The sequence below is a fragment of the Vulpes lagopus genome, chromosome 3 (assembly GCF_018345385.1).
Source record: "Vulpes lagopus strain Blue_001 chromosome 3, ASM1834538v1, whole genome shotgun sequence".
NCBI lineage: Eukaryota > Metazoa > Chordata > Mammalia > Carnivora > Canidae > Vulpes > Vulpes lagopus.
The window spans coordinates 123,258,410-123,278,136 of record NC_054826.1 but is presented as its reverse complement, the minus strand read 5'-3'; the positions used below and the strand labels follow the sequence as shown (position 1 = coordinate 123,278,136).

Below are 19,727 nucleotides of genomic sequence, written 5' to 3'. Positions count from 1 at the left end.
AGTATGTACCATTACCTCCATTCACAGATGGAGGAAGTGGCTCAGAGAGGAGATAAACTTTCTAAGATTACTCTTCGGGGCTCTCCCAGTAGGTTGAACCCTAGCTGGGGGGCCATGTTGATTTCAAAGCATGATGGGAATCTCTCAGTGGTTTTGGTAGAGTGGTCATCAGGACACTTTCTAGAAACAGGCTTTCTAAGAGGAGGACAGCCTTGAGCTTGGCATTTAAGCGAGTATGGCTATGGGCCTTTTATTGGAGCAGGCATTCCAGAGCGAAGGAACTGTGGCCAAAAGCAGGACTTCCTGTGTCTTCTCAGCTCCCAGGCAGTGGCTATTACTCTGCTCTGATGAATCTAGAATCAAGATTCCTATCTCAGACCTGTTCTGTTGGGATTCAGAATTGGAAGAGGTTTAGAATTGCACAGAGGGTACAGAAAGTATGATGCCATCTGATTTGCCATGGGTGGTATGGTCTGTTTTTCATAGATGTTACAGGTTTACATGTAAACAAGTTACAGTTCAGAGGTGTGACCATTTGGATGAGCAAACTCTGTGACTCCCCATTTAGAATCTAAAGAATCCAGAAGATGCTTTCCCCATTGGTTCTGAGCAAAGAAAATGTGAGGCTGAAAAATGTATTAAGTGATTGGTAAAGGTGATCATTTCAAATCCAGGCAAAGGAAGTGAGCAACAATAGAATTCAGAAATGTCAGAGTCAAGTTGAGATGACTTCATGTTGCTCATTTGGGGAATTTCTTCTATTTGTACTTGTTTTTTTTTTTTTTTTTTTTTGGAAGTTTTGCTACATTTGAGGTGGCTTTATAGATGTTTTGAGTTACGGGACTGGATAAGTTTCTCTCCCATGTATCCTGAGAAGCTTTTTAGAAAAAGCTTGGTCACCCCCCCCCATGGTCTACAAATGTATAAGTCATGGTCTAGACTAAAGCTAGGAGAGGCTATAGTAGTCAAAGAGGAGTGAATATGTTCATATAAGACCTCAGACCTCGGTGGACTCTCCATAGGAAAGTGAATGGGAACATCCCCTTCTAACCCATCTCTCTTTAATTCTTCCTCAATACATTCAAGTGGTTTCCATCCTAATACTTTCAAGAAGATTTTTCCCCTATTGTGACAATCCAGGATGTATGGCTTAAGGTCCTGTGAATCCTCTCACTTCTTCCTGTGGAGATGAAACAGGTTGATTGGTACCAGTCGTTGTAGGTCTCTTTGCAGTGAAGAGATTAATTCATTGTCCTTGCTGTGTAAGACCCTGGAAGATGTGCCCCAGATCTTGGCCATCATTACCATTTCTATCCTAAGATCTTCTCAGACCAATGCACATTATGCTAACCCAGACTACACAGCCTGAAAATTGTGATCTAATATTTGAGAAAGGAGGGTTTGCCCTCAGCCTTCTTGGTTGTCTGGTAGATGTTTATTTGCATGAAAGTGAGAGCCATTATCTGCAAGGTATCTCAAGCTACCCCAAACCAGGAATTGGACAAGGCCTTCTGTGGCCTCCCATATTGTGAGCTGCATTTCTTCATCTTTTGAAATAAGGGATTTTTGTCTCCACCCTGAGCTAACAGAAACCCACAAGCCAAGGGGACCTGTCAGATCCTGCAGTCCAAAATCACCAAAGGATTTGTCAGAAGTCTTCCACCTTCCACCAGTAAGGACCTGGGATCTTACTATGCTCTGCTGCATTTTTATGTAATGTTGAGTATGAGATGGGCCAGCTGTAAAATAGAAATGCCGATAACACTCTATTTTTGAAAATGGATTGATTTGCAGTGGATCAGGGTAGGAACTAATACAATAGCTGGAACAGAGCTGAGGGATTCCAAAGCCCACATTTCCTCCATGTGGTCTTTTGCTTCCTCTTCCTGACCCATATTCACGTAGCTCCTTTCCAGCCACTGAGAATTGCCGAGATTAAGGCATTTTCCCAAATGCAAAGAATGCCTGATCTGAAACAGTGTTCCAGGTGCTTTCTCTCTGGATGGGGGTGTGGGGGTGGGGAGCAACAACTTATCAGTGGATTATACCCGCAGCAATGAAAACCAGGGGGTTTTCTTTTAAAAGTCCTTTGGTTTGCATTTGGAAAAGCTCAAGAAACCAGAGTGACGAGGTGGGATGAGGATCCCCTCTTCCTGTGCAGGTTAGCTTCTGTCTTTCTTCTCATTGGATACCTCTGACACCCAGAGCAGCGTGAGCTATACTGGGATCCAGAGCCCAGTGGCCCCTCCATAGGGACGTGAAGGAAACTTGCCTTAGCTAAATCATTGCTCTCCAAATAGCAGGCTGTTAGAACTGCAGGGTTATGGTATGGTACCCCCTTTGTATATGGTCCTGTATGTGTGTGACTGGCATGGATTCATTTTCCCAAATGTCTTTCAGACTATACCTTCAATATAATTAGAAGGGCACCTATAGCCCCTGACAACAGTGCAGAGACCCCAGTGATCAGAATGCATACTCTTTTGAAAGCATGCTCTGCAACACTTCTGAGTGTGGTGGGGGCACAATCCTCCAGACCTCCTTGCCATGGTTGCGCTGTCCAGGAGAGCTACATGCCACTGGGAACTTCATCTGTAGGGTGGGAGATATTCACTTAACTTTCTGCAACCCAGGGTTTCCCCAGCTAGCTCTGGGACAGGAGGCATGGGGAAGTGATGATACAGGAAGAATAAAGATCCATGAGGGCATAAAGGCTCTTAATTGAGATATAGAATAAAATACAGACAGTGAAATTAATTAGTGTTCTTACTATGTCCCTATAAGAAAATCACTTCACTGCTGGAATCCTGGTGTGGGTACCAGCATAGCTCTATTGTATTTCATTAGCATCCAGCTTGTTTCAACTGGATTCAGATGTTAATAATAAGTAATATTTGCATTTCTCAGTAGAGTTGACAAAGCACTTTCACAAACACAGGTTCTCATTTCCCACTCAACAGGCAGCATAGTTATTCATTTTACTCCAACATAATCTTAGGGTCAAATGCAGCACTTCTAACCACATCTGTAACTCATAAATTAGATAGTGCTTAACTCCAAATATCTGTAGGTTGACTGCTAGAGCTACACGCAATCATGTTAGAAGAGAATCTTGCCTCTACAGACCAGAGGTGTGGGCAGCAGTGAGAGCCTGGCTTGGCAACTCTGCATAAGATTCCCCACATCACGATCTCTTATATCTGTAGACTGCTTCAAAATGTACCCTGGTTTCATTCCATGCACTTTATCTATGAATTAGATGGGGCTGAGACTCAACAATACCACTTAATGGACAGGAAAATGAGGCTCAGAGAGAGAGAGAGACTTACCTAGTCTTTGAGAAAGGACATTGCAAAGGCAAACTTGAACTTGGATCTTCTTGTCCCATGCCTTGTGCTCTACCCAGCACATTGGGTGGCCTCCTGGTTTTCACTTGCTGCTAAGGTAAAAAAAAACAAAAAAACAAAAAAACAAAAAAAAAAAAAAACATGGGCTCATGATAACCTGGCTGTAAGCCATGGTGAGGTCATCAGCAAAGCTGTTATCTTCTATTTCATTGTTTGGTTGGCTTTTCCCTAAATGGTTTTGAAGAGCTTTCCAGCATCTTGGCCAGTCTTCTGTGAACTCTTAGGGGTGATTGAAATTACGCTCTGTACTTCCAGAGTCCCCAGAAACTTTTCTTTTGAGTATCTTGAAGGGTTTTGAATGTCTCTGGAAGCAGCTGACCTAGAATCTTCAGAAAGCCTATCTAGAAGAATCTTTGCTGCTGACAGGATCCTAAGGATGGGTGCAAGTGTCTTCTGGGACTCACTTCTTTCCTGTTTGCTCCTCCCTCTCCCTGCCTTCACTCATGCAGCAGGATTGGCTTGGCTTTCTGTTCACTTGCACTGTGGCTAACTACTTTGGTGGATGCCGGAGGTAAAAACGGTGAACAAAATAGACGTAGCCCAGCCTCCATGGGGCTGACCTTCTGGGCAGGGGCGGGAGGGGTCAATAATCAGGTGGGAATGTAAGCAAACAAAATGGTTAGAGACTTGCTACATTACATGAAGGACAGGCAAGTACCAAGGCTGTAAGGAGAGAATGAATTTGCATGTGTTCACGGAGTAGTGATGAGGATGGTGTGCCTGGAGTATAGGGAGCAAAGGGCAGAAGGGAACATGATCGGATGGAAAGAGGGTCAAGGGCAACTCATGCAAGTTTGGGTTTTATTCTGGGATCAATGGGAAACCATTGAAGGGTTTTAAGCAGGGAAGTGATATGATAAGGTTTATATTTAACTAGGTAGATGATGGATGGATAGGTAGGATATGATAGATGGTAGACTTATTAGCTACAGATATAAATGGCTGATGGTTTGAAGAGGCAGGAGTAGAACAAAAAGACTGTTGTAGATTTTGTTCTGATGAAACCCTGGTGCCTTAGGTTAGGGTGGTAATAGTGTGGAATGGAGTAAAGTAGACACATGGAAGATTTCATCTGTAATTTCTGATGGATGAGATGTGGGGACATGGAGACCATCATGACCTGATTGCATCATTGTCCACCACGGCCAGGGATGGGTGGCATGGAAGGTGATGATAGGTATAGGTCGCTCATAAAATGGCAGGCATAAGACATTTTCCCATCACCCCTGTCGGGGTCCCTAGGAATCGCCATTTTTCCTCTGGGCTGTGCTTAGCCAGCTCTGAGGACATTAGGTCACTGACGTGCCCAGCATTTCTGCCGCAAAGAGTAGCGCTCCAGTCCACATCTTCCCTAATAACCTTGTGTCTAAATTGTAGTGTCACACAAGGGCGTGTTTAGAAATTAGCATTTGAAAAGCAGCCTCCTTGCTTTCAGTTTGAGCTGACATGGTCCCTTTTCCTCTGTGGAAATGAAATTTATTAATCATAATAAAACCATCGGATTCTGAAGGTAGAGGTCACCCTGAGGAGAAAAGGAGCCTGCTCATTTACGAGGAATAGTTCAGTGCTGCTGTATTTTTCTTCTGCCTTGGAAAAGAATACGGCCAAATTGTTACCTTGGGTTTTCCACGAAGGTTGAAGCTCTGCCCAGTGTTATAGGCAAATAAGAATTTACCATTAAAGTATGTGGAGGGAAGAGGCAGGAGCTACATTCTCATCGAACACATTCAGACTACCAATATGTTATCTCCTCAAGAGAGGAAACTTGCCACAGTAATACCATTCCTCAAGTTAAAAAAAAAATCTCTGGGCATTTTCATACCCGTTTTAAAGGAATACCATCAAAGCGATGCTCTGGCATCATTTACTAAATTCCCAAGGATTTTCAGTTTGTCTTTGCATTTTATGTCCTGTTCATAAGACCGGCTTTGGTGGGTGAAAGTGCATTAAAATAATTCTATTAGTGGTTTCTTTTTTCTCTAGACCAATGACAGACTATTTTCTCACAAAATGAAAGTCAGCACCAAAGTCATATATCATGTCCTTTTACCCCTAATTCACATCTACTTCTAGTTATGTGGGCAGGGGCCCAACTTGGGTGACATCTGTGAATATAAGAATTCTTCAAAAACGTCATCCTTCATCTTGTTTGGACATACATCCAAACTTCTTCTTCCAGCGAGAGGGAGCATTGTTGACTGAGGGCTGTCTGATTGAGACAAATCAATCAAGGGTGCTCCAAAGAATGAAAAGAGAAGGTTGACTGTTCACAGGTGACCCTGAGAGGGTCACCTCAGAAAAGAAACATCCACTCCTGTCCCGGCTGTGGAGGATCAGGAGAACTATGTGTTGAAGCGGAAAGCCTCATCTCAGTTATCTGAGCTCAGTGCCCTTTGAAACACACAAGGAGAGTTTAGGAGTAGGGCACGTCCAATGACAGCTTGGCATCATCAAAAATGTCTATTTGGGGTCTAACTCAGACCCTAAGATTTAAAGAACTTGCACACAAGCTTCTTCCCACTGTCCCAGACTCCACGGTGTGAGTAACCAAGTGAGACCCATCCAGTACATTCTGAGAAAGAAGATTGGAAGGAAGGTGGGGGAAAGCCGGGAAAGGGAAGGAATACAAATACACACGAGTGAGACCTTAAGAGATGGGAGGTGAGCTAGTACAGACAAACCATTTCTTCCTGCCTAGTTCCTTCGTTCCCTAAAGCAAAGTCCAAGAGTCACAAGCCATTGATAATGGACATATATCGCATGCAGTGGCCGGTACACGCATCCCCCAGCTGCTGTGAGTGTTGGTTGCTAATGGTGCCTAGCTGCTCCCTCCTTCAGAGATCTACCCACTGCCAAAGAGGGTCATTTTAACTCAGAAATTGTCCTCCCTCCTTAGGGAAGCCCACAGCTGATGCTGAACTTACGTGAGTATTAAAAACCCAATGTACTCTTCTCCAGGTGGGATTAACTTTGGGGTGCAGCTCATAAGATCACGTAGACTCCACGTAGCAAGACTCCAGCTCAGAGCCTATCCCCGCTTCTCTTTTTCTCTCATTCTCCAACCTACTTGCCTCTCTGTCCTCTTTTTGAAAGTGCTCCTTTCAACAAAGCATGTGTGTAACAATCTCCATCTCAGACTCTTTTGGGGAACCTAACCCGGTTCAACCTGCACCTCAGCTTTGATTATTACCAAAGAACCAATGTCCATACTGTCTCCACAAAGGTAATCTGGCAGGTCATTCGAGGAAGGGTGTTAGATGGCATGGAAGGGGCACACGGGTCACCCTGAGAGATTCAAGGATCAGCTCTGACTCTGTTTGGCTCTGTGATCTTGAGCAAAATAAACTCTCTGCCCTGTAATTTCTGATGTGTTGCTGTGGTCACTTCCAGACACTCACTAGGCATCCATCTCTTCTTCATTTCTGTTCCAAAGCCTGTACTGGGAGGCAGCCCGGTGGAGGGAGGAGGAGGGGAGAGAAGCATAGAGAAACTCAAAGATGAGATCTCAGCATCAAGAAATATTGTTTGAAAAGTGTCCCTTCTCAGAACTTGACCACTGATGGTTAGAAGTTCTGGGGTGATAGGATCAAAATCAAATCAGACTAATTCTTGGGTGAGAGGGTGCAGGGGGAAGGCCGTACAAACCCTTCCAGGAGCCTCCTGTTCAAGCACATCTGTTATTTCCTCTTCCGAGATGTTGGACCCTAACTGCACAGACTGAACCACACCACCCTTTGTGATCCACCTTGTCTCACTTGATTGGTAACAGCTAAATTAGGAGAAAAGAGAGTCTCTCTTGAGAATAACATGTCCTTCGTGAGTCCTGGGCTTCTTGAAACCACTCTTTCCAGGTGTTTCTTCTGTCTACCTCAATGTGTATTATCTCACCAGCAAATGTTAAATGAACAAAAGAATGTGTTGGCCACAGTTGGATCTCTCTCGTGTGGCAGATGGGAACGTGTTCCTAATCTCTGAAGATGAATAGGGCCCCTCCACACTGTCTTGGTATTTTTGTATTTTATGGTTGTTATTATGACTTTGTAATTGCATATTATGGATTAATCTTCACCCGTGTTTTCCTTTCAGTTACGGACGAGTTTATGCTGCCGACCCCTACCACCACACACTTGCTCCAGCCCCCACCTACAGCGTTGGTGCCATGGTGAGTACCAATCCCTCCTCTTCCTCACTTTTTCCTGCTTCCCTTCCCTTCCCCCAGCTGGGACCTTAGTATGGGTTGACGGTTGACGTCCTCTCACTTTCCCTTAATTGAATTTGTCTCTTGTGCTAACAGCAGCTAAAATGCCACATTAATCCTCCCAGTAAACTTGATAAATGTCTTAATTTCTTGGCAATGTAGTGCATGTAAGTTATTATATTTCTAATTTTGCAAGTCTCACCTAGCAGAGCACTTACCTTAATGGAATAATTAGTCATTTTGATAATTAAATCCATCACTAACAGAATGCAGTGTCAATGCAGAACTTTTTTTTTTCTTTTTTTTTTCCCTCCCTTGCTGCTCATTCACATAGCCCCAAGGTTCCAGCCCCAGCACAGACTTCAGAGGAGCTAAGCTGCACACTTCCAGGCCTCTGCTGTCAGGCAGCTGAGAATCTGACTGCCTCTCCTCCCCTATTACAATTCATGTTTAAAGTCATAGTCGCCCAGGAAAGAAAATAGAGAGAGGGGCACACTTTGTGTGTGTGCCTAGTACATAAGGAATTAGAAGGAATCAGCTGGGTTCAGGAGTTGTCTTTTGTTTTTTGGGGGGGTGTCTGGGTTTTTGTTTTGGGAAGGGTGGGGGGGAGGGCAAAAATGGGAGGTGAGGGTGGGGTGAATTTGCCTGTACCTTGTTCAACCTTCTATGCACTAAAACTCTTGAGTACAGTAAGACGTGCCCATCACGTGAGAGCGTATGCAATCATTACAAAGCTTTTGGCATGCAGTTTTCTGCTTGGGATCAAGAATATCAGTCCTTATCCTAAAAATAAATCCCCATAGGCATTCATTTGAATCGCCAATACTTTTAGAACAAAGAAATAGTTAAGTGCCACCTCATAACCATCTAAAGCCATGGCCAGACAAGTCACTGGAGCTTGGTCATTGAAATTCAACCATGATTTGGAAACATACTATTTTGCACAAGCTCAATTACATCAAGCAATCCATCTGTAAACTCCCCTCTCAAGAGCAAATTCCAGCCAGGTTGTTGAGGCAAGTCAAGTAAGCAGTTGATTTAAATTTTCATCCTGATTTTGCATTCAGCAACTCTGCCTCAACACCTAGCCCACTTGAGGAATGTGTTGGAAAGGAGAGTTGAATCGCTGCATCCAATCAGCCGTCTATGTTCGGCCTCTTGAGTGTAGACTGAGCTTTTCCCATTGGAATGTCGCATTAATGAATCCAACAAGCAAACAAAATGAGACAGGGCCAACCCTTCCATTGCCCGGCCCATGTCAGAGTCCTTCTCTCTAGCAGGACTGGCCGACGGAATTTGGGCTCACAGGGATTTTCTCTAGAAAGAGCTGTTGGGGGAGGTCAGGATTGGCCCTGTCGTTAGTTCTCCGAGAATGACCTGGGATGGGTAGGGGGTGCCTCCATTTCGGTTGCTTTTGAGTGTCTATTTTTCACATTAGTCTTTTTTGATGATCCACGTGTTGCAAAAGGAAAATGTAAAAAACACACCCCTCAAATTGCTTTGTTTCAGAATGCTTTTGCACCCTTGACTGATGCCAAGACTAGGAGCCATGCTGATGATGTGGGTCTCGTTCTTTCTTCATTGCAGGCTAGTATATACCGAGGGGGATACAACCGTTTTGCTCCATACTAAATGACAAAACCATTAAAACCTTCCAATGTGGGGAGAGAGGAAGCTTTCCGAGGCCTGGGTATTGCAATACATGCAGTAGTACATCATTTTAGCAGCTCTAAAAATTAAAAAAGAGGAAAAAAATTACATTTTTTATCTTATACCTCAGATATTTTGTTCTGTGTATTTTAATATTGTGGGTCTTTAATTTCTGAAGGTTCCGTAGTTTGGTTGCTGGCTGTAGGAGTTTTTGTGGTTGAAATAGAGAGACGCTAGCTATGAATAAAAACTGGTTTAGGGCCATATCCAGAGTGCTATATCATGTAAATGAATTATATATGCTGAATCTTAAGCTACTGGGGTTATCAGCTGTCTGGGAAGAGTGTAAGTGACTACAATAGTCATTTTTTTCTGCATCTGCATTATTTTATTTTACGAGCGGGGAAAGGGTGGGAGGGTCTTAGGGGATGGGGACCGGGATTTGGGCTAAAAGGAAACATAAACTAGTAACTGATGAATCCAAACGACCCACTGCACCAACAATCATATATCAGCGGTTCTAAGTTACTCATTGAGTTCAAGCCAAAGGTTATGTTGTTAAGGGGGTGCTTCTCGAAGCACTTTGTGCATCCAAGTTGAATGAAGCTGTGCAAACCCACCCTTTAAAACCATTCCACCTGGCAGTATTCAGCTTCTTAACCAGCCGCTAGTTATTTAGGCAAAAACTGCTAGTTAGGCCATCAACAAGCATTCTTTTTATATTTCTTCCAGTATAATAAATTATTGATATCATTGCTGACTTTTATATTATGGGAGGGAAAAAAATAACATTAATAAAAAGGTGATAAAAAGCACTGTTTCTATTTTTTTCTTTTTTTCCAAAAAAAGAAAGTAATAAAAACTTAAATTCTTTGTACCAGTTAAAAAAAAATGTATAAAATTTACATCTGTGCAGTGGAGTTGTTAAGTTCTAGAAACAGTCTATGAAGCTTTAGTTTTAGCCTAGTAGAACAACTGTTAGAGACAGATGTATAATTTTTATGGAATTACATGATAATCATATTCGGATTTATAGAAGCATTTTACAAGTATTGCAATCATTGAGTAGAGATAATCATGGTATTTTCATCAGCTTGGTAATTTTTGAAACATGACTGTGTTGTGTGAGCAATCTGCAATTTTTCCGCCCGTGAGAGCCTGCCCTCCTCCTCTTCCTCGTCCCCAAGGATTCTCTCAAACCAGTATCTTTAGTTCTGTCTCCGAGGCCCAGGACACTTGTCAGAAGGAAGCAGAAAAACAAAACAAAACAAAAAAACAGTAGGTTCCACCCTCTTCATCCCCGAAGAACTACGTCCCCCACTTCGGCAGCAGGGCCAGAGCGACACAGCCGAAAAATTGCAGTTTGTCTGTACTTCTTCTGTTTGAACTCTTTCCATGTTGTCCTGTTTACAAGTTAACCTAAGTTGGGGTATCTGTCACGGGTCTTCCTGTTTTTGTATTGAAATAAAAAACAAAACAGCGGCCAGCCGCCTCCCGTAGTTCCGCCATAGGTCAATCTTCCGTGTGTTTGTGCAGTGCGGAGCCCTACCGCCCGCACTCCAGTAAATTCTCAGCTCACCGCTGTGAACCCGCCAATCCGCTGTAACAACTCTGCTTTAAAAAAAACAAAACCAAACAAAACTTAAAAAAAAAAAAAAGTGTTTGTGATCCAGCTTTCTCTTGTCATCCTATGTGCATGCAGTAAGATCGGTTGGATATTAAACCATCAATAAAGTTTCACAAGATTTGAAAACAAAGTTTCTGTAGCTTCGATATCTAAGACAGATTCTCGTTATCTGGAGAGGAGGAGAGAAGGGGGAGGGGGAAATGCTTAGCAGCCAGAAGCATGTCAAATGTTCTTTTCGGCAGGTCGACTGGGGTGGGCGAGGGAGGGGCCAGGGGGTGTTTTATAGCATCATGGAGACATTCTCATTCCCCCACCTGGAGAACAGTGCCAGGACACTGGGTGCCCGGTTGATGTTTGTAAAAAAACAACAACAACAACAACAAAAAAAAAACAACACTTGATCACAATGCTCGGCATCCTGCCCCCGGGGGAAGAAAGGTAGAAGGGACAGGGGCCTTGGGGAGAATCCAGCGCTCTCTCCCCATTGCCTCCGATGTCAAAAATCCAGAATTTGCATTGTATTTGGAATCACAAACATAGAATTCTTACTGTGTTGGTTAAAGTAAAATTAATTTGCAGTTTTGATTTTCATCAATGAGCTGTACTTTCCCCCATGACTGTATGTAGTTTTAATAAAATCATTTAGAGCAAGTGAGTGCCACATGATGTTGCAAAACCTTTTGTCCGGGCACTCCGCCAAGATGCCAATAAGTCATTTTAAAATGTATGTCAGAGATGTAAACAAACATTTTGGATTTTTTTAAACAGTATTTATTTGGAATGTTTTCATTTATCTAAATAACTATTGCTATTATGAATTATGGAAAAAAAAGATTAATATCATGTGTGGCATATAGTGACTTCTTAACACACACATCACGCAATCTGCAAACCCAGAAAATGTGTATATCTGTCTTTAGAAATTAGTGTTTATATCACTTACAGTGGTTTGTGAATAAAGAAAAACTGGTTTGTAATATCAAAAAAATAAAAGCTTAGTCTGAAAAGGTACGTGCGAGTCGGTGTCCTGAGTCCTTTTGCTTCCGTGCGTTCCCCGGGACAGAGAGTCCGTGTGCACATGCGTGGCCATCCTGGGTCCCGCAGGGGGTGGGGGGCAGGGGCGAGGGGCCCTGGTCCGGGTGAGCTGGGGAGGCTGTTCGTGCCCCCACCTCCCGCAGACCCACCTGCCTCCTGCAGGAGCACTGGGTGCAGCTCCATATTCATCTTCCCAAAGATGTCCAGGAAAGTGCCCAGCCTTGTTTAGGAAGGAAACAGAACTCAGGCAACCTATTCCCCCAGTACACAAATGTCAGTCTTTGGTTGAAAACAAAAACAGCAAAAACTGCATTTCAGACAAAACACGTGTGCAAGTCCTTCACACAGTTTTGGGGTTGGGGGCGGGGGGCTTGGGTGAAGAAGGTAAACGTGAGCTCAAGGGCTGGAGTGTCCATTTCCAGCGTGTGCACCTGCGCCGAGGATCCTGCCCAGGCTCTCGTGTGCCTGATTCCATTGAATTCTTTAATGTTGCCATAAGCTTGAATCATTGACCCCATTGGGTATCTTAATAATATCTTAATCCTATCTCATTTAATGATCTTACCAGTCCCCATCAGGTTGGTAACACATATAAAGACTAACAAAACGTGAGGCCTAGAAGCAGTTCCAGGTTTGAAGCCCCATCTGATGACTTGCTCACTACATTCCAGGGCAATTTAAACCAAAGTTCTGTGCCCCAGTGTCCTCTTCCACAATTTGGGATCATGATAACACTCACCTCTTGATACTGTTGTGTAGAATGAATACGATAGTCTACATGGCAGGACTGTAAGCTCTGGTGATGTAAAGTCCCACACCAAGCAAGCGGCAAGTTCGGACTTCCAGAAGGGGCCTCCTAACAGGAGGGGCAGAGGTATTCCCTCCTGGCCCGTGGAAGGCTTTTAGCTTTCAACTTTAAAAAATGAGAAATCTTACCCTACATGCCAAAGGCCAATTTTTGTTCTCCAATCCTCTCCCCACAATGTGGGCTGTCTTCGTAGCATTAATTATGCCATTTCAAGTATACCCAGTGATCTCTTTTCTGCAAATTCCTCTGGTATCAGACTCTGCAGCTCCACATCAGCATTGATTGCCCAGTGTCAACTCCTGAAAGATAGCATATTGTAAATGGAGACAAGAAGGCTCAATAGGTCCTATGATTTGCCCAAAGTCATGTCTAGTGACTATTGGAAGCAGGCTCCACAGAAAGTTGTGTCTGATCCTGAAGCCTGTGCCCTCTTCCAAAAACTCTGCTCCATTAGTGACGACGGTGGTGGTAGTGGTGGTGGTGATGTCACGCCTGGGCTTCTGGTTCCCTCTTCACAAAATACGGAAGGTTATGTTCATTGTAAAAATTAATTAACTAGTTTACACTGGCACATGGCGAGCAGGGTGATAATTATCCCCTGTAATGCTTAGAGCCCCTGCCCTGTCCAAATACAGGGATGGAAGTCTAGACAACAAAAGCAGTAGGATACATTAGAATCTCCAAAGCCGGGATCCCTGGGTGGTGCAGCTGGTTTGGCACCTGCCTTTGGCCCAGGGCGCGATCGTGGAGATCCGGGATCGAATCCCACGTGGGGCTCCCGGTGCATGGAGCCTGCTTCTCCCTCTGCCTATGTCTCTGCCTCTCTCTCTCACACTGTGTGCCTATCATAAATAAATTAAAAAAATTAAAAAAAAAAAAGAATCTCCAAAGCCAGGGTCTTCTCCAAAATGAAGATAAGCATAGACATTTTACGTAAAATATGAAGAAAATTTAAACGATCGCAGAAGTGAAAAGGTTTGTTAAAAGATTTGCCCAGTGGATACTTGACACCTGCTCCTTCCTCCACCTGCATGTGGGAAAACGTAGGCAAATAGGCCCAAAGGAAGCCCGTGTGGGATCTGCATGCTTTGTGAGTACATAGAGGCTGTTAGTTTTGTGTGGATGATGCCTGGGAGGTAGTCACAGCCTGATCCCAACTATATATTTTTTTTTCCTAAAAACAGTATTGGAATTAAAAAGTAGGACCTCCTCCACGGTAAAAAACAGAAATTAAAAAATAATAATAAATAAAAATAAAACATCACAGATACAATTCAGTGAGCTTCGACCACGATCTCCATCCCAATGTCTCACTCAACACCCCGGCCTCCTGGATTATTTATGATGGCATCTGAAGGCTGTGTCTACTTCCTAGGAAGGAGCCATTCTTATGTGAACAGAGCTCCGGGGAGCACTTCACTGCCTTTGCACACATGCACGCATGCACACGCGACTGTGCGTACCCATGCCCCCACAGAATCACCTGATGAGCTTGTTGAAAAAGCACATTCTGGGACCCCAGGTGCTCTCAGCGCTCTCCGAAGGTGAGACCCGCTATTGTGTGGGGAGGTGTCAGCTTTCAGCCAACCTCCTGATTGTGTTCTTGTTGGATTGTCCCCACAGATCTGACCCTTTTACTGTCAAGAGAGCCCGTCCCTGTGCGTGTGTGTACAAGTGCATGCATATCCACAGCACGTACCTAAATATCGATGCATAGTCCCCACCTTTCTCTGTGATGAGCTTTTCACCAACAAAGTCAACAGCTAGGACTGAAAACAATATTCTCACGAGGGAGGATATAAAATAGTCATTTTTGTTGGAAAACTCCAGAAGACCAGGGCTTTTGTGTGCACATGTGCACACGCACAGGTGTGCAAAACTCTATATTGTATACTTGTGGGATTTGTATGTCAATTCTCCAGGTGCAGGCTTTTTGGAAGGATATGGAATTCTCATTGCGCAGTTGCTCAGGATTCAACACGATGCTTGAAACTGGGCCAAATGCCAAGTTTCTCTCACATCCTAAAGCAGAGGCCCTTCATCGTGGGTGACAGCAGGGCCTCCCGCTGCTATTGCGGCCCTGGCGATGTAGGCCTGGGTGAACCACAGCCACTGCCCCCGGGCACTTGGGAAGGCGCCCGATGAGAACGCAGGCTGGCCCTACACCCTGTGTCCTCCTCACCCTCCTGGAAACCGTTGGGCGGGTGACCTCAACGGTGTGCCTCTGCTTGGGGGGTTTGGGCTCCAAGGTTGCGGGGACCCCCGAGGGAATTCACCAGTTATCTCAAGAGGGAAACATTTTCCGGGTGGTTTGTTATGAAAACACCAAGGATTCTTTTAATACGGTGCCATCTCCTAAAGGAACTAAGAAGGAAGCCAACTGCAAGACCAGCTAACATCTTCTAGGTCGAGGCCGGCAGCACTCTACGAAGGCTCGCCTCCACACTCGCACACACATCACTGTCTCTACGGACCTATCTATGCGAGGCATTCGGTCACCTCTTCTAGAACATGCGGTGACAACAGTACCCACTTCGAGATGGTCCTGGAAGAGTGAGCTGAGTTTGAAACATGCAAAGCACTTTGCCTGGCATATAGTGTTTTCCCATTTTAATAATAAATCCTATCTCTAGCTATCCGTACAACTACACATCCATTTATATTTTATAAACTCACATAATTATATATATATTTATGCCTTATCTAGTCACCTAACGTGATTATACATACAGATCTACATGATCGTATATACATGTCAACTCACTGCATGCACACATGCTTACAAATGCTTTTTAATATATTATGCATTTATTTTTTTAATTTTTTTCATTGGAGTTCAATTTGCCAACATATAGCATAACACCCAATGCTCATCCCATCAAGTGCCCCTCTCAGTGCCTGTCACCCAGTGACCCCAACCCCCCCCCCCGCCCACCTTCCCTCCCACTACCCCTTGTTCATTTCCTAGAGTTAGGAGTCTCTCATGTTTTGTCACCCTCACTGATATTTTCACTCATTTTCTCTCCTTTCCCCTATAATCCCTTTCACTATTTTTTTATATTCCCTGTATGAGTGAACCCATATAATTATTGTCCTCTGATTGACTTACTTCCCTCAGCATAATACCCTCCAGTTCCAACCATGTCGAAGCACATGGTGGGTATTTGTCATTTCTAATGGCTGAAGAATATTCCATCATGTATATAGACCGCATCTCCTCTATCCATCATCTGTCGAAGGACGTCGCGGCTCCTTCCACAGTTTGGCTATTGTGGACATTGCTGCAGTGAACATTGGGGTGCAGGTGTCCCCGTGTTTCACTGCATCTGTAGCTTTCGGGTAAATCCCCAGCAGTGCAATTGCTGGGTAATAGGGCAGATCTATTTCTAACTCTTTGAAGACCCTCCACACAGTTTTCCAGAGTTACATCATGCACTTACTTTTAGGCATTAGCGTCACTATCACAAACACATTAGTGGACCATAAGTACATATGCTAATTCTTGCAAAGGGCTTAGACGGTGACAGAGGAGGCCACAGAGGACAGGGGCCCTAGTACTACTGCCCCCCGATGCGTTACTGGCCCAATCCTCACTAACCAGCTGGCAGCTCCTGCCATCAGCCAGGCCCACCTGCAAGAAGCAGAGAGCTGAGCAGTCCCAGACACTTGCTGGGGTGTGCGGCTCTGGGGGCTCCGACCGCACCCCCCCACAGCTAACCAGCCCTCGACCCGCCCGGTGGCACCACCGCCCTACACGGGCTGCAGCTATGAACCAAACCCCACGTCCTTGCTATGTGCACGCTGCCCTCAAAGACCCGGCTGAACCACCACCTGGCCAGCTCCTGGGCGGGGGAGGGGGACCTCAGGAGGGCCCGGGGCCACCTTGGAGACTGCACCCACCCTGGCACTGCCCCTCCTCACAAAACCCGGCCTGTGCCTGTGGTTGTGCCCGAACTCTCCCCCCTGTGCAAGCGGCTGGTGGCCAAGGGCATGGGAGCTGCAGAAGTGCCCAGGCGCCCGAAGACGAGGAGAAACAAGGGCTGCGGGGGGCCAACAGTGGTGCAGAGACCCAAGAAGTAGGGTGACGGTGGCGCCGCTGGCAGGTGATGGGTGCGAGGGGCACAGCACAAACCGGCAGCCCCCCAGCATGCAGACTTCAGCAAACCTCACAAGACAAGGTTGCAAAAATAAAATTAAAAAATTGAAATGAAATGAAATGAAATGAAATGAAATGAAATGAAATGAAATGAAATGAAATGAAATGAAATAAACCCCGCCTAAAAGCAGACAGCAGGAACTGCAGGCCAGCAAAGGAAACCCTCGTGCTCACATCTGGAAAGCCAAACTTTGTGCATGCACACCAGGAAGTTGTCCAGAGCGAAAAGCAGGTCAGAGCTCAGCCTGGCTCCCCTTTCATCTCCCCCAAACACCCCAGGCCGGGCGGGCTGCATTGAAATTCAGGACCGTGAGTCGGATGCCGGCGCCGGCGGACTGCGCGCAGCTGGACAGGCTGTCAGCATAAAGGGCTCGCTGCTGCTTTTCCCTTTTTTATTTTCCTAAGCTGCGTGACTAGGTGATGCATTGTTCTTTCCACGATTTCCCGTTTTGCAAAGCAAAGCTCTGCTCTTGGCCTCTCATCTGACACACAGTGTATACGCCTGCGCGGGAGCCGAGCACCTGCTCCAAGAAGACGAGGCCAGAAGGAAACAGAAACCCGCAAAATTTTCCGTGTCAGTTGCCACATCCTGATAGAGAAATTCCTTTTTTTTTTTTCTTTTTTATTTGCATCCTGCACGGCAGAGAAAAAAACGGAAGGCCTTTTTTTTTTTTTTTTAATCACTTTCCCATCACTTAGCAACAAAACAAAATGACTCATCCCCGACGATAGGAAGACAACAGGTAAGGGTGATTTTCATTAAGCCATCAAAGACCTAGACAGGCAGTAGCAGGAGTGGGAAAGCACCAGAATTTAGTGCTTAAGGACCTTTTTCTTCTTTGAAAGAAATTTCTAGATAAACCTGAGTTTGGGTCCTATCTCTGCTGTCTTCTATCTTCTTCTACTTGTATAAACTTGGAGGCAACTGAGCCTCTCTGGGGCTTAGTCTGCAAGTGGGTGAAGCAGTGGGAATTAAGTGAGTTCGTGTAGCAGCCAGAAGTTTGGTTCTGGGAAAGTCATACACCTCCCACTTGGGGACCAAATTCAAACACCGTGTTAGAAAGGGAGACATTGGATTTTTTTAATGATAGGAAAGAGTTCCAACTGAGGTTGAATTAGGAAAGCCAGACGATGCTACCTTATGGAAACTGCTCTTGAAAATCTTCATGGTACTTTGTAGTCTGCATGCGATCCACTGCGGTCTTTGGGACGCAGCCCGGGAGTCTCTGCAGATCCCTGGACACATGTCCCCAATGCACAAGTGATCCTAAGAGCAGCCACTCCGCCCCTCGTGTGAGTCTCAGCTCCACCACTTCGTTCTGGGCCAGACACTTTACCACTGTACGGCCCAGCCCCCACTTCCCTCTTAGTCAAATAGAGGCAAATATCATCCCCTTGAAGGGTGGTTGTGGTAAAGTGGTCAGAAAATGCACCAAAACTGCTCTGAACATAGAGATGTGCCATAAATATTACCCTTCTTCTCTCCTGGCCCCTTTGTGAGCCAATAAAACAAATTAATGCCACAACAGACCAACCATCCAAATCACAAACATGTATAGGTACCAAGTCCCACCCTCTGTCCCACACACATACGTAGGGGTGCGATAAATTAAGGTAGTCCATGGAGATCCCTCATGCCATAGAACATAGGCAAGATTCTGAGCCAACCCGGACTGAGACAAGATGGATAAATTCCAAAATGCCAGTAACTCTCTGAGTCCCCTACCACCAGATTGATTCTGGGCCAGCAGAAGAACGCTGTGTCCACCCCTGTCCATAAAGAGCTGTGCTGGCATTGGAATTGGGGGTCAGTAAAGGCATCTTGCAGCAACAGCCTTTAGCTCTGCCGTAAGAGGTCACATCTCATCCCACAGGCATTCCAGTAGGCTACAGCCATTCTCCTCAGTACCCCAGCCTGACCACTGAAGCCCTGACATGAGTACCACGAATGTCAGTGCTGTCTTCCCGGCATCTTAGACCAGGATGCTGTGACCGAGTCCAAGACGATGTAGTCTGGAACTCGCCTCCTGGTAGCTTTTGGGACAAAATCTGTTCTCTGAGAGTCTACTGGTGGGTCTGTAGAGGTTGCTACAAGGTAGAGGTGAGCCTCCAACAATTTGAGAATTGAGAGATTTCACAGACTTCTTCCCTTGAGTAGCTGGAAGATGTGGCAGCACTAGAACCACATGCTCTCCTGGGAAGAGTCACCCAAAGAGGAGAAGCTGCCTTCTTAAGAGGACAGCAGCTGCCATATCCAATAAGGGGTTAATATCCAAAATAGATAAAGAACTTATATGACTGGATACACACACACAGACACATACACACACACACACACACAAATAATGCCATTAAAAATGGGCAGAGGACCCAAATACACATTTTTCAAAAGAAGACACAAAAGTGGCCAACAGATGTATGAAAAGATGCTCAATATCACTTAACATCGGGGGAAATGCAAATCAACACCATAATGAGGGATCACCTCACACCTGTCGGAATGGCTAAAATCAACACAAGAAATGAGTGTTGTCGAGGATGCAAAGAAAAAGGAACCCTGGTGCACTGTTCATGGGAATGCAAACTGGTGTAGCCACCATGGAAAACAGTATGGAGGTCCCTCAAAAAATTAAAAATAGAACTACCCTGTGATCCAGTAATTCCAATACCCAAAGAATACAGAAACACTAAATCAAAAAGACAAATGTGCCCCCATGTTTATTGCAGCGTTATTTACAACAGCCAAGGTACAGAAGCAGCCCAAGTGTCCATCTACAGGGATATACATCCCCAGCCATGAAGAAGGAGACCTTGCCATTTGCAACAATGCTAAATATAGAGAGTAT

The 19,727-nt window shown here is 45.0% G+C and overlaps 1 protein-coding gene across 8 annotated transcripts in view; it reads left to right on the top strand.

Annotated features, from left to right (window-relative positions):
* Window positions 1-11,891, top strand: part of RBFOX1 (RNA binding fox-1 homolog 1) — a 1,434,482-nt gene extending 1,422,591 nt beyond the window's left edge. For 6 of the 8 annotated variants that reach the window (XM_041748015.1, XM_041748020.1, XM_041748021.1 and 3 more), the window contains 2 exons: window positions 7,494-7,569; window positions 7,940-8,198. In XM_041748015.1, the coding sequence (XP_041603949.1) occupies window positions 7,494-7,569; window positions 7,940-8,087 (224 nt within the window). In that variant the 3' untranslated portion in view covers window positions 8,088-8,198. Of the gene's footprint in view, window positions 1-7,493; window positions 7,570-7,939; window positions 8,199-9,114 lie in introns of those variants that run through there. The other 2 variants (XM_041748018.1, XM_041748022.1) reach the window with 1 other exon arrangement.
* Window positions 11,892-19,727: the final 7,836 nt, after the last annotated feature.